At 32.4% G+C, this 13046-nt stretch overlaps 1 protein-coding gene across 1 annotated transcript in view; it reads right to left on the bottom strand.

Annotated features, from left to right (window-relative positions):
* Nucleotides 1-13046, bottom strand: part of ABCB1 (ATP binding cassette subfamily B member 1) — a 52414-nt gene that overhangs the window by 8540 nt on the left and 30828 nt on the right. Inside the window, exons 18-27 of the mRNA XM_005518778.3 lie at nt 11500-11682; nt 10556-10702; nt 10059-10163; nt 8648-8725; nt 7125-7208; nt 5929-6132; nt 3989-4089; nt 2868-3008; nt 1574-1730; nt 1056-1253 (exon numbers count right to left, since the gene is read on the bottom strand). Coding sequence (XP_005518835.3) covers nt 1056-1253; nt 1574-1730; nt 2868-3008; nt 3989-4089; nt 5929-6132; nt 7125-7208; nt 8648-8725; nt 10059-10163; nt 10556-10702; nt 11500-11682 — 1398 coding nt within the window. The remainder of the gene's footprint in view (nt 1-1055; nt 1254-1573; nt 1731-2867; nt 3009-3988; nt 4090-5928; nt 6133-7124; nt 7209-8647; nt 8726-10058; nt 10164-10555; nt 10703-11499; nt 11683-13046) is intronic.

Below are 13046 nucleotides of genomic sequence, written 5' to 3'. Positions count from 1 at the left end.
TCCAACGAAATAAGGGAATTTTGTGAACAGCTGTTCTGACAGTTTCTGCTTTAAGCCCTTTCATTCAGTTCACAGTGCAACTCAGCTTGAGAGTTAGTCCAACACTTTTGTGGTTTCTATGGCACAGGTCTGTGTTTCACCGTCAGTAAACTGTTGGTTGTTGTTGTCTTCAGTAAGTTGTTGGTTATTTATGGACACAAGGCCAGAAACATTGGTAAGGAAGTTGCACTTTGTTAAACACACTTTTGGGGCGCCTATGCTGCTTCTTTCTACACATCATTTTGATACACTGAACCTTTTTGGACACTTTTAACCTCAATAAAAAAAATATTTTTCATTGCACCTAGGCCTTATTTAAGTATTGTTTAATGTTTTGTGAATATCTCTGCAGAGACAAGTTCTAAAATTCTTCTTATTCTCACCTCATAAAGGCCAAAATATGTATTCTGTTTCAGACAAAACCTCTGAGCATGTTTTCATCAAAGAACAGCAATTAACAGTACCATTATGTTAAAAAAATTGTAAAGTTGCTGAATAAGTAGTATAAGAAACCCTGCATATATTTTAAACCAAAATTACTGAAAGTATTTGTAATCTATCACTTGTTAAGCAGCATACTCATAAAGATGTTTCTGACAAGTGAAAATTATGAAAAAAATTACTTTTGTCAATGCTGACTTTTTTTTAAAGAACATAGATGACAAATTCTATTACTAAATCATGCAGAAGATATATAGATACATATATTTATTAGTTTTTAAGCTCTTCTTATTATAAAAATCTCAGGAAATTTACCCTGAATTTAAAGCCATCATGAGACTGTGGACCAGGCATATTTTTATAACACAGATATTCATTAATTCATTGTAATGTTGGAAACTGGGACTTAGATGCATCTCATTTAATTAAGGAGTCCAATGAGTCCCTGCTGATCTTTACATTAAAAATACTTAAAAAATAAAACCAGAAATATCTATTGTACTTATCACAACACAGAAAACCAATTAAGAACACTCTCACTTAACCTGTTGACATGTTCTTGCAAAAATACTTACCATTTCTCCATCAAGTGGGTCATAAAATCTCTCCAGCAGCTGAACAACCGTGCTCTTTCCACAGCCACTGCTGCCAACAAGAGCCAGAGTTTGTCCCTTTTCTACTTTTAGATTCAAACCTTGGAGGATTCTGACCTCTGGTCGGTTTGGGTAGTTAAATGCCACATCTTTGATTGTTATGTTTCCTTCAAATGTTTCCTATAATTAAAATATTATCACTGTTATGTCTTTAAGACAATTATACAGTTGATTAAAATAGAATTGCAGAAGTATCCCTAACCCTCCCCCTGCCCTGAAATCAATAGAGATTTTCAAAACAAATACCCTTTTGGCTCTATGTGTAAAAGCTGGACTCACAATAGAGAACTTGGTCCATGTTGTGTTCAGAGGATGTGTCAAGGATGCATTGTGACAAGGATGTAGTCAGAAGGAGAGGAAGAACCAGTTTGAAGAGAGTGAGAAGAGTGCTGTCCATATTACCAATAAATAGTATCACCCATCACACATGGCTTACTTACAGGCTTGTCTCCTTCCTCACTGTAACTGTCTATTGAGGGCACTCTTTCAAATAGCTGAAACAAGTGGGATGCTGATATCTTGGCTTTGGCATAGTCTGGAGCAAAAGAACTGGTTTGTCCTAGTGCCATTGCACCAAACACAACAGCTGAAAACACTCTATAAAAGAAATCAGGAAAAAAATATCAACAGACAATGAAGAAACGGATAGTGGAAATGTGGCTGCAGACAGCTTTAACTCAGAGAAAAAAGAGGGCTAAATTTAGAAAGAATAAAGTAGTAATCAACTATTATTGCTTTAATTATTAATTTATCTCCAGAAATTTGTTTTTATCCTCCTTTAATGACACGAGATAAACATGCCTGCATTCCAAATTCAGTGTTTCAATTACTTATTAGCATAATTTCTTTAGTTGTTAATTCTGGTTAGTATACTAAGTTTCAGCTGGGACTATGAGGAAAGCGGTGAATGGATGGCAACACTATAACTCTAATGCTGTTCTATCATCACTGCGGGTTCCTGTCTGTGGTTCAATGACCTTTGGGAGCTAGTGATCACTTTTTAAGGCATCGATGAAAAGAAGAAATCAAGCCTGTAACAAGGTGACAATAAAGATTTAATTTTCTACCACATCTCTGCTGGAAAAAAATTGCAGGGTTTTCAATACTGATAAAGGTTGAAAAGTATGCTTTTATTGGTTTTTGATGACATTTATGTCATTTTATGGAATTTTATGTAATTTATAGGATACATTAGAATTGTTTAAGAACCTGTTGTCTTCAGATATTACTTACTGCCACAGAAACAAAGCCATCAGCAAGAACAGCTATTTGACATATGACGCCTCTTAGTATTTTTTAAGGCCAAGTAAAATAGATTAATTTTAATTTTGTCTTTTTTCTTCAGAGCTACATAAAGTGATCTGTTTTATTCTGCATTTGAACAACCTAGAAGGCCTCATACAATTTTTGCTCAAACCCTCCCTATACATCTAACCAAAAATTCACTCAGCTGGCTAGAGGTGTTCAGCTAGCAGAGGGGTGCAGACACTTTCTAACATCTTCTGTCAGCTGTGTTAACTATCTTTAATTATTAAGTGTTAACTATCTTTAATTAAGTTGGCAACAAAAAATCAGTATGGTTGATGTTCTTGGGTATTTAGGTCACTGATATCCACACTGGTAGGATCTCAGTCTATCATACTTGTTTCCATAGCCCTGAACTGAGTTATTGCTCTTAAATTATAAATCATTTTTCTGGATAGACAGAGAAAGGATTGCAAAGGAAGTACTTACAAAAATACACTTTTATACTCCATGTGTCCATTTACCACGAGATAGGCACCAAATCGGAAACAGCCGGCATAGGTAAAGAACATCATTGCTTGTGAGAGGGCAAAACAAAAGCCAAATATATGTGCCTTCTTCACAGAATTTCTGTACAGAAAGAATGCATATTTTCATCAAAGTGTGCAGTCATACTGAAGTCCTAGTATATAAAAATCAATTTACTTCAATTGATACTCTTAGGAATGGAAAGTTTACACACACTGAAACACTAACTAAAAATACATCTTCTCTCTCATAGGCCAGTAAGTTCTTATTCATACGAGAACAACAGAAAGATGAAAGTCTTGGAGCAATCCCATCAATGTCAACCCTGAGAATGGTTAGGAACTGTTCTGCAAATTGCAAGATATGAACTCAAAACCCAGCAACACAAGAAAAAAGCTATGTAATATCTTTTATGTCCTGCATTGTGCTCTAACCACTCATTTATTATGGTAGATATGTTAGTGGCACACCTGCTTCTTTCCCATTATATCTGTATACATATACTTTCATTTCCTTTACTTTTCTCATAGATGTCTGAAAATGAAACATTCAATTCTGGAACAAATAAAACTTTAATTGGTAGAATCTATTTAGTTGTTTACTTTAAGACTTTTAAATTTTTATTTAGTCCAGACAGACTTATATTACTTTATTTGCAGCCCCAAACCAGTAAGTAATGATTCAAGTGTTTTCAATCTTACTAACATTTAAAAAAAAAATGGCTTGACGTAATATTCAATTTACATAAAAAATGTTTTAATAAAATTTCCAAAACAAATCAGATGAAAATTTATATTAGACCACTTCAAAAGCTCACTTTAAACCAACACTTTTCCAAATCAAGTGACATTGTAATAGAAGATACTGATATTATAACAGAAAATTAAGTAAATCAAATTTTAAAAAATGTTGACTGGTGACGGTTGCATTTGTCAATAAAAATATATAAAATATTTACATCAATTCTGAGATAATTAAATGCTAGTTTAAATCATATGCGCTACAAAAAACAATCTATTTTTGTTGAAGTAAATGTTTGCAATTTATTACAGATATTTTTAGCTTAGTTATTTTTATTATACCTGTATGGTACAATCAGATGTTCTCCATACATTGACTCAAATTTTCTTTCTCGGGTCAAGCTAACAACAGTTCTAATATTTTCTATTGCTTCTGTGGCAATCTGCAATAGAAAAAATGTTTTAATCAAATGTTAGGTATGTTGCAATTCCTTATTTTAAATTAATAAAATATTTTTTGGTATACAATTTTATATTTTATACCAGTTACTAAAATCATAGACTGTTGATATAAAAATAAGCATTTTATATTTTTCTTTTTAGGACAACGAGATTTTCTTACAATGCTCAGAATTTTCTGATTCTCTCTAATGTTTTGCAAATAAATGGTGAAAAACAATTAGACAGCAATAATAAATATAGAGAAGATACTCCACATGAAAAATGGCACATTAGCATTCAACTTCCAGTCCGCTGGGATTGGGCTATAACCAAAATGTCCAGGTTACTTAGGTGCCTTAGAGCCTGAGACCTACCTTAGCAGTAAGTATTTTCTCTGATACCTTCTTTTATCCTGCAGATTGAGTAATTTGTATACATAAATGTGCCAAGGGAGATTCAGATTACATATTAATAAAAAAAAATTCACTGTCAGGGTGATCAGATAAATTAAATCAATCAAATTAATCAAATAGATTGCTCTGAGAGCTGGTAGAGTCACTGTCTCTGCAAGTGCTCAAGAGATGGATATGGGGATATGGTTTAGGGGTCATTATGGTGGTGCTGGCTTGATGGTTGGACTTGACGACCTTGAAGGTCTCTTCCAACCATGATGATTCTGTGAAAAGACTCTCAAGGCTTTAATGCATTTTTCTAAAACATACATTTAATGTAATTTTAGTTTAATTAAGATCATAAAGTAAGGCTTTTTAGTAACCTAAGTTCAGCAACTCTTTGCAGAAAGCAAATTTTCCAGGTGGAACACTATTTTTACTGAAAAAACACATATTTTTTAAAAAATGAAAACTGAATGTCCAGTGCTTGCTTACGTGGCCTTGAGAAGGAAAACTCACATCATTATGAATAGAAATTTTTTTTTAAGTTTTGAATTAAAAATCATAAATATTGGTAACACCTGCGCTAATTCTTCACAATATGCTGCATTAAGAAAGTCTTTAGTGTCTATTCCAAGAATTGTCAAATATTTTCTTTCAAATCTTACAACAAAACAACATAAAATAAATTCTCATCCCTCAGAGAGAAGCAGGAGAAATGTACACTGTTGAAAGGAAAGGAATTGCATGATCTTAGATAAATTATTTTATTTTCATCAACTTTTAAAAACAGTAGGACATAGAAAGAGATTTTAGAAAAGTTTTACCTTGAAGAAAACAATATCTGGGAAGTGATGAAATACTTGTTCTGTCCCAAAATGATTTTTGGAATGAATTGACATTAAATGCCTTCATTTAATTTGTTAAACAAGAGTCTAGCCTTCTTGCTTTTCAGTTCTCATCTTTCTCTTCCACTCAAGAAACAAAGGAATGGCAAACAGAAACCAGGGGATAATACATATTATCACTGCAAACATTAATAAGATGAAGAAGGGGAGAGAAAAAAAAGAGCAGTGTAATAAACATAAGATAGAAGGCATGCCAAAAGGGATGACAGGAAAAAAAAAAGGAGAATGTCAAAATGAGGATGGTTGCAATATAAGGAAAACAAAGATTTCTAGAAAAGGAATGAGAAGAGAGTATGCCTGAATTGTGTTTAGCACATTCTAATATTTAACAACTACAAAAATAATAATTGGTTAATAACATAAGTCTTGAATTGCTGTGAAGAGGTGTGATGCTCTGTAGGTCTGCTAGTGTACCTGGCTGTCTTTGGAACTTAAATATTGTGAAATGTCCTTTATTTAGAAGTCATACATCCATTAACAATGCTTTGGTAAATATGACTGTACACATTATACAGAAATAGATTCATTTCTTTAGACCCACCTTTCCTGCAGCTTCCAGCTCTCTTTTATCTTTCTTAGCATGGCCAGCCAACATCTTCATTTCAATCATTCCTGCCACTGCAATGATGGGCACAACAGCTAAAAGTAACAGGGTCAGCTGCCAGCCATAAACTAATGATATAATAATTCCAGTCCCCAGGTTGGCTATGTTTTGGGCAATTAATGCTAATCTGACACCAGTTGCCTGGAGAAAGAAAAAAAGGCATTTCTTACTAACATAACTGCATTTTAAATAAGGAAAGCATTTTCACCCACAAAATTCTTGATTCTCAAAACACTGCTTAGAAAGTCTTAACTCAGTTTTGCTATTTTTCAAAATTGGAATTTCTTAAATGCTTTTGTAAAAAATTATCTAGGACATATTTATTTCTTCTTTCCTCATATTCTGATTACTTAAATTTACTCTGCAATTTCTAAATTCTTCTCTTGAAACAGAAAAAATGTTACCCTCATCACACACTTACAACATCTAAACATTAAAATTTGTCATTTTTTCTAGATCACAGAGCTAGCTTTACAAGTCATCACACAGAGCCCAATGAAGAAGAAAATTAAATATTTAACTTTTCCTATGGAAATAAAGCCAAAGATACTTTCAGAATTCTACAGTTCAGAAGCAGTTCAGTTCAACATATAACTTCATGTAGCAGTAAAAATTTACTTAAGCATACACAAATAATTGCACTCAGTGTACTTTAGCTTGATATTACAGACCCCTGAAAGTAAATAATTTACTTTTAAAGAATCTCCAAGCAGTAACAGAGAAAATGAAGCCAATTGCTCTCAGTTCTTTATTTTTAAAATAAGAAATGTGTACAACCAAAAAAAATTGCAGGAGATCATAAACTGAATCATTTTAGTTGCTTCTCTTTAGGTGAACAAGACCTCTTTAAAAATACTTCTTAGGTAAGAAATTCCCAATAAATTTATTTAATCATGAAGCTCACAATACAGCACAATAGTAAACTTTAGAAAATATTTATTTGGAAATCAGTCTGTAGACATATATTAGCATAATTTTCATAAAGTGAATTGATGTATTCTCTACCAGCTATTGTTTTATAGTATATTTTAGTTGTCAAAATCAACACTCTTATCCAGCCAGTCCAACCCAAGCTGTAACGTCATTATATGCTAAACCAAATATGAAAACTTCCAACCCAAAATTTTACTTACTCCTTTCACTTGAGAGGCATCATTGGCAAGTCTTGTAGTTAATGCTCCAGTGCTATTTTTAGGATTATCAAACCAGCCCATATCCTATAGTAAGGAAAATTATTTATAAGACCAGATTTTGGACATTTCAAATAAGCTGCTAAGAAAAGCTGGTATGTGGCAGTGCCTCAGTTTTACGTATTTAAATAAGTTTAATTCCACCATTGCACCTCAGTTTTACGTATTTAAATAAGTTTAATTCCATCATTGCACATTAAATATATTTAGAAAGAAGTGTAATATTGTGAATCATTGATGCATTCATTGTCACTGTTGAGAGGTAAGGGGAGAAGCTGGGAGATTTCCAAAAGCAAAATTTACCCTCCCTCACGGCTGCTCCTTGACTGAATCTCCGTGGAGGAGAGGACTCTTCGGTCACACTCCCTCATGGCTGCAAAGCTCTTTGGGGAGGGGTTAAGTGTAAAGCATTTTCAGTTTAAAAATTAAATATCCCTTACTTTGTTTCTTCCCATATTGAAGAGGCTTATTTGGAAGCTACGAGACACCAACAAACCAACAAAAAAAAAAACAAACACACCAAATCAAAAGAGAAACCAAACTAGTCCATCTGATCAAAGTTAATTGTCGGGATCAGGTACACAGTTTATGATTTATTCACCATGTTACCAAATATCTGATTTAAACTGTGATGTGTAATATGCATTGAATGAAGTCCTGGTAATGTATTACAGGCATTTGTAATCTCACGACTCAATTGTAAGATTGCCTTTTCATTAGATTTTTAGTATGCCTGATCTATAAATCATAGTATTTTAGACTACAACAGTTTTCTGCCACATTGAAAATACTCACGTTCACATGAATCAAATTCTGTGTCTACATATAGCTTTATGTGCAAGACTTAAAACCCTGTAACTATCACATTTTGTATTTGAAAATCTAAAATACTGATCCTGAAATTATGCAAAATTAAGGTAAATTTAAAATTACTTCTCAACATTACATTCTATTTATATTTTAACTCTCTGGAAGTGGTTTTACTTTTCAATACACTATCTTATTATTGGATTAACAAAGAACAATTATAGATTCGGGGACTTGGACAGACTTTCAATTAATTTAAAAAAAACACGTCTGTACATATCACAATTTAAATCAGACATTTGAGCTAAGAGTTACAGTGTAAGTTGTGTTGCATTTCTTTAGGGGAGAAAGGGCATAAAGAAAGAAAAGCAGGAAAATGAACAGATAATGGGATACTGCTGGTACACATCAACTTGTCAGGCCCTTGTAACTTGGCTGTAAAACTAAGTCTTTGCAAGGAGAGCATAAAAAGATTTTGTATTGATTTAAGGCTCTCCTTCTAAGGATACTTGCATAACCACATGTAACTAATCAAATTGGTTTCTAGTCTGTTTTAAACAATCTTCTCTGTGTGATAAAGTGATGTAGAATACAGTTATTTTATACTAATACCATCAATTATTTTTAACACTGGAAATCTAAATATTTATTATCTTTACCTGTCTAAGCATTGCTTTAAATGCCATGAATCGAAGCCTCATTGTAAGAATTTCTCCAGCTTTGCCAAATGTGAAACCCTGTTTGAGAAAAAGTACAATGCTTAGTATAGTATTACACTGTTTGTATTTATTCAATAAATATTTTAGATAAATTGCCTCTACAATGTCAAAGTAAAAAAATATTGCAGTCCTGTTTGCAGCAAGCAAATGTAAAACCAGATTTAATATACACAAATTCTAGTAGGTTCTAGTAGGTTCTATAGGCATTCAAATACTATTTCTGAAAAAAATACAGGAGCATAGCAACATTTCGAAGATTAGTTTCACCAGCATGCTTTAAGGAGAAGGTCACTAATCAACCCTTTGACTTCATTTGTCTGAGTCAACCTAAGTCAGATTTAAACAAGTAGCATTTAGGTCATTCGTTTTAGGCTAAAGACTTTGTAAGGCAACCTGGGTTCATTGAAGTCAAATGCATCAGTCAAATTTAAAACATTATCTGAACATTTATAAACTGATCAAACCTATCACAGCCCTGAACTACTCAGCCTTCTGTACTCAAGGCCTTTTTTGCTTGTGCAACAAGACAATTCCATAAACAAGCCAAGTTTCTGCAAGAGGCTGTTTATGCTGCTGTCCCAAGCATGTTATTATTTCACTCTGTGAGCTCATTTAACAGGTAAAACTATACCAATATGTTCCTAAATTATAAACCGGACCACATATGAAAATATTTATTATGATTACTACTTTTTTTCCTTTTTAAGTGGCACAGTTGTAGCAGGTACAACCTTCAGTATTTCAGCAGGAGGAACTGAATATCAGTGTGATGAATGTTATCTAACAAACTGGGCCTGGAAGTCTTTGGGGACTCCCACGGGAGAAATATTAAAATATTATAGAATATTTTATTAATAATATATTACTTGTATATTAATGTTAATATAAAATACTAATACTATTAATATTTATATTAAAATATAATAGAAGAAAAATTGAGAACAAAGGCAGGAGATTATTAGATTTTCAAATACTAACAGATTCAAATAGGACAGCTAGAGGGTGAGAAGTGGGGTGGTAGAATGTAAGGGCAGGAGAGGTTGCCTGTTAGTTGGCAAAGGAAAAAGAGTGAGAAAATCCGGAGTTTTGTGCTGAGAAGAGCCTGACTGATGAACAAGATGGGAATTCCTGAAGTTAAGGGATCTGAATAGGTTCAAAAGACTCATAAATGCAAGCAGCTCTACGTCAAAGAAGTTTCAGCATGAGACACATCCAGAATCAAAAATACAGGTTCTGGTTTGAGTGGGAGATGTATTATAAAGATGAAAATTTTTAGTACATTTCAGTTTCTGATTTTTGGTTTCTAAAACATGATGAGCAGTTATAATAAGGTTAAAATAATAAAACATACCTGGAAAAAGAAAGTGAAAAAGGAAATGATCCCAAGTACTAAAAACAGCAGTGAATATAAGTTGCTCTGTTTTCTTAAGATGTCCTTGTCAGTCTCTCTAAAAATCTATAAAATAAAATTTGAAACAATTTTTTTTAAAAAATTAACTAACAATCTAAAATACTCTCATCTTTCTCAGTGACTTTTTTTTGGTAGTCAGTTGTATTCATATGAAATTTCACCATATGTTACATAATATTTAATGTATAACAAGCATATTTCAAATTGTACTAAGACTTTTAGCATGTCGCTACAACCTGAAATACATATGATCATGTCATACAAACTGAAATTGTATGACATTTACAATTTTGTAAATGTCATATAATTTTTCAGATTTTTGCAAGAGTGCTTCATCCACTCTTCAGCTTCACTGTGCAGTGATCGTTTTTAACCTAATTTTATTAGCAATAAATTTTGTGGGCTTATAGCTTTTTGCTTATTTTACTCCAACTTACCCCTATAATTTCGGAAAATATGATTGCAAACGCAGGTTGTAAAGCTCCATTGATAATTGCACACAAGATTCCAGCTACAAAGTATGGCCATTCAGTTTTGTTCAACTTCATAATTTTCAGAAATGAAGCTGGAGGTAGCTCTTCAGCCTAAAGAACGTGAATTGTGTTAGGACAAACATGAATGCATTTGGAGAAATACAGAAAAAAGGAGAAATTAATAAACAATTTCCTATTTCCAGAATCTATTCAGGGGAAGCAAAAATGTATAGTTTTTAATAAATGAATAAATGATTGTAGTTTTTTTTGGTTGTTCTTACACAAGGAAGGAAGATCTGTACACTATAGCTACAGCTCTTGTTCTTTTGTATTAGTTTATCCATATGATTTTTGTTGGTGAATACTTTGGTATTGGTCAGTAATGACTGAACTACTCATTCTGGGCATATTTCTGTGTGTAATCCATGGCTTGATTAATTCAAGTAATTGTTCATTAAACAACGTATAACAGCAAGATAATTGCTGTAAATACGAATGCAACAATATTTTGGGGAGGGGTTGCAAGTTTTGTTTTAAGAGTTGTTATTTTGGGCTAAATATTTTGTTTCTTTTTCAAAAATGAAAGTTTAACCCATATAGGCTATGTTTGTAAGGTATATAAATATATGTAAGTACATTTCTTTCAAAGGAAATTTATTTTCAATAATAAACTCATCTTTGTTTTATATTTTTAAATTAACCTTTTATTTCTATTATCATTTATGTTAAGACTAAAAAAGCACTTTATGAATATTATCAAAGGCTATTTAATATTTAAAAATTCTCATGTCTTCTTCATCCCTGTCAAATGCCTCCTTCTTCTTGTATCTTTTTTCAGCAGGAAAATGAATTCAACAAACTTTGTTTGAAGGAATCAAGCTCACTAACAGCTCTGCAAAGATACTTACAGGTGAAGTTTTTTCCTCATCAGGACTATCATTTTGCTCTCCTGGCTTTTTCATGCTTCTCCTAGTCGATTGTCTTCTCAATCCTTTAGTTAAGGATTCTTCAGATTCTGGTTCAGATTCATTGTTTTTGACACTACGTACATTCTCATAATTTTCTGATGATGGAACTTCACCTTCTATTGCCTAAAAGTGGGAAGAACCTGATGCTAAGATTTAATATGCATATATTACTTCAAACTTTCAAAATTAGGAGGTAATTAAAGTAACTTTGTTTCAGTTGAAAGAGATATGGGGGAAACAGCATCTAATACCTCAAGGAGATATGAAAATCTGTATAATGTTTATTAGAGCTCTATCTTCAGAGCTTTAGTCATATATGAGTTTTGCATCTCTTATGAAAATTATTAAAGTAAGTGGAGGATAGGGGACTGAGAGTAGCTGCTCTTCTTTTTAATGAATTAAACAAAAAGTTTTAAATTGAGGGTGAGCCTTTGCACTCCTCTTGGGATCTGTTAGAATGAGTTATTGGGGGATATAGAGTTTATTTATGAAGTGGTAAAACCTTGAAATTTTAAGTGATAAACCGCCTTTACTGCAGAACACACTTGACAATTCTAGACTTTAAACAGCATAAGGAAGTTCAGCATGAAACAAGTCAAGGAGATTCTGGCTGAAAAATTAGAGCATCTTGGAAAAGAGCATTACCCTTGGTGGTACTTTGGCCAATCTCTTTGAGAGAATAAATAAATTTCTACCCACCCCTGAGGGATTTGATAGCAACTGGATTCAAAGTTGCCTTCAACTTATGTTTAGTTTTTTCCAGATTTTTTTTTTTATTTCTTACTGCTTTTTGTACTACTAATAAAAATATGTCTTTTTACTTGCTTTCAATTTTTTCTTTTCTTTTCTTTTTTTTATTGTTTTAAAATTTTCTTTCCATTTTATATTTCCTCATTTTCCCCATATTCATATTTGCCTGGATACAAAGTTACTTTGAATCTAAGGTAACCAAATGCATTCTCCTATGAAGAAATATTTTAATTGGTCTGGTTAACTTCTTCAGTCTAACATACTGAGAAGGCAGTTTCAGTTTCTTCAATGGACATAGTGGTTATGCAGTAAAACAAAGGCTACGGTGAAAATCTGCTATAAACTAATGGTCAAATGGGACATTAGGATGTAAGTATCAAATAACCCTGTCTTCCTTTAATAAGTAATACATTTCAAAAGTTTATTATAATTTGCAATCTTTTTTTTTCTGTCTATATAAGTTAAGAACATATTTTTGCTCTTGGTATAGCTGAACTATTTTTCTTTTCTTTCTATTCAAACACTTTTTTCTTTTTTCTTTAGAAAGGAATTCAGTATGTAGGATTATAACTAAACAGCTTAAAATATCCATGTTCTATTCCTCCAGTGTCAGCTACTGTAATTTATCAGACTAAGAACAAGCAATGAAATAGTTGTTATCTGTAATACGTTAACTGCATAAAAGGAAAACATAAAAGAATCTTTTAAGTTTAAATATCTAGCAGATTAAAAATGTA

Source organism: Pseudopodoces humilis, chromosome 1, assembly GCF_049639895.1.
Source record: "Pseudopodoces humilis isolate 2021_Gansu_Grassland_sample_001 chromosome 1, ASM4963989v1, whole genome shotgun sequence".
NCBI classification, from domain to species: domain Eukaryota; kingdom Metazoa; phylum Chordata; class Aves; order Passeriformes; family Paridae; genus Pseudopodoces; species Pseudopodoces humilis.
The sequence above is the reverse complement of the archived record's forward strand: the minus strand, read 5'-3'. Positions and strand labels throughout refer to the sequence as shown.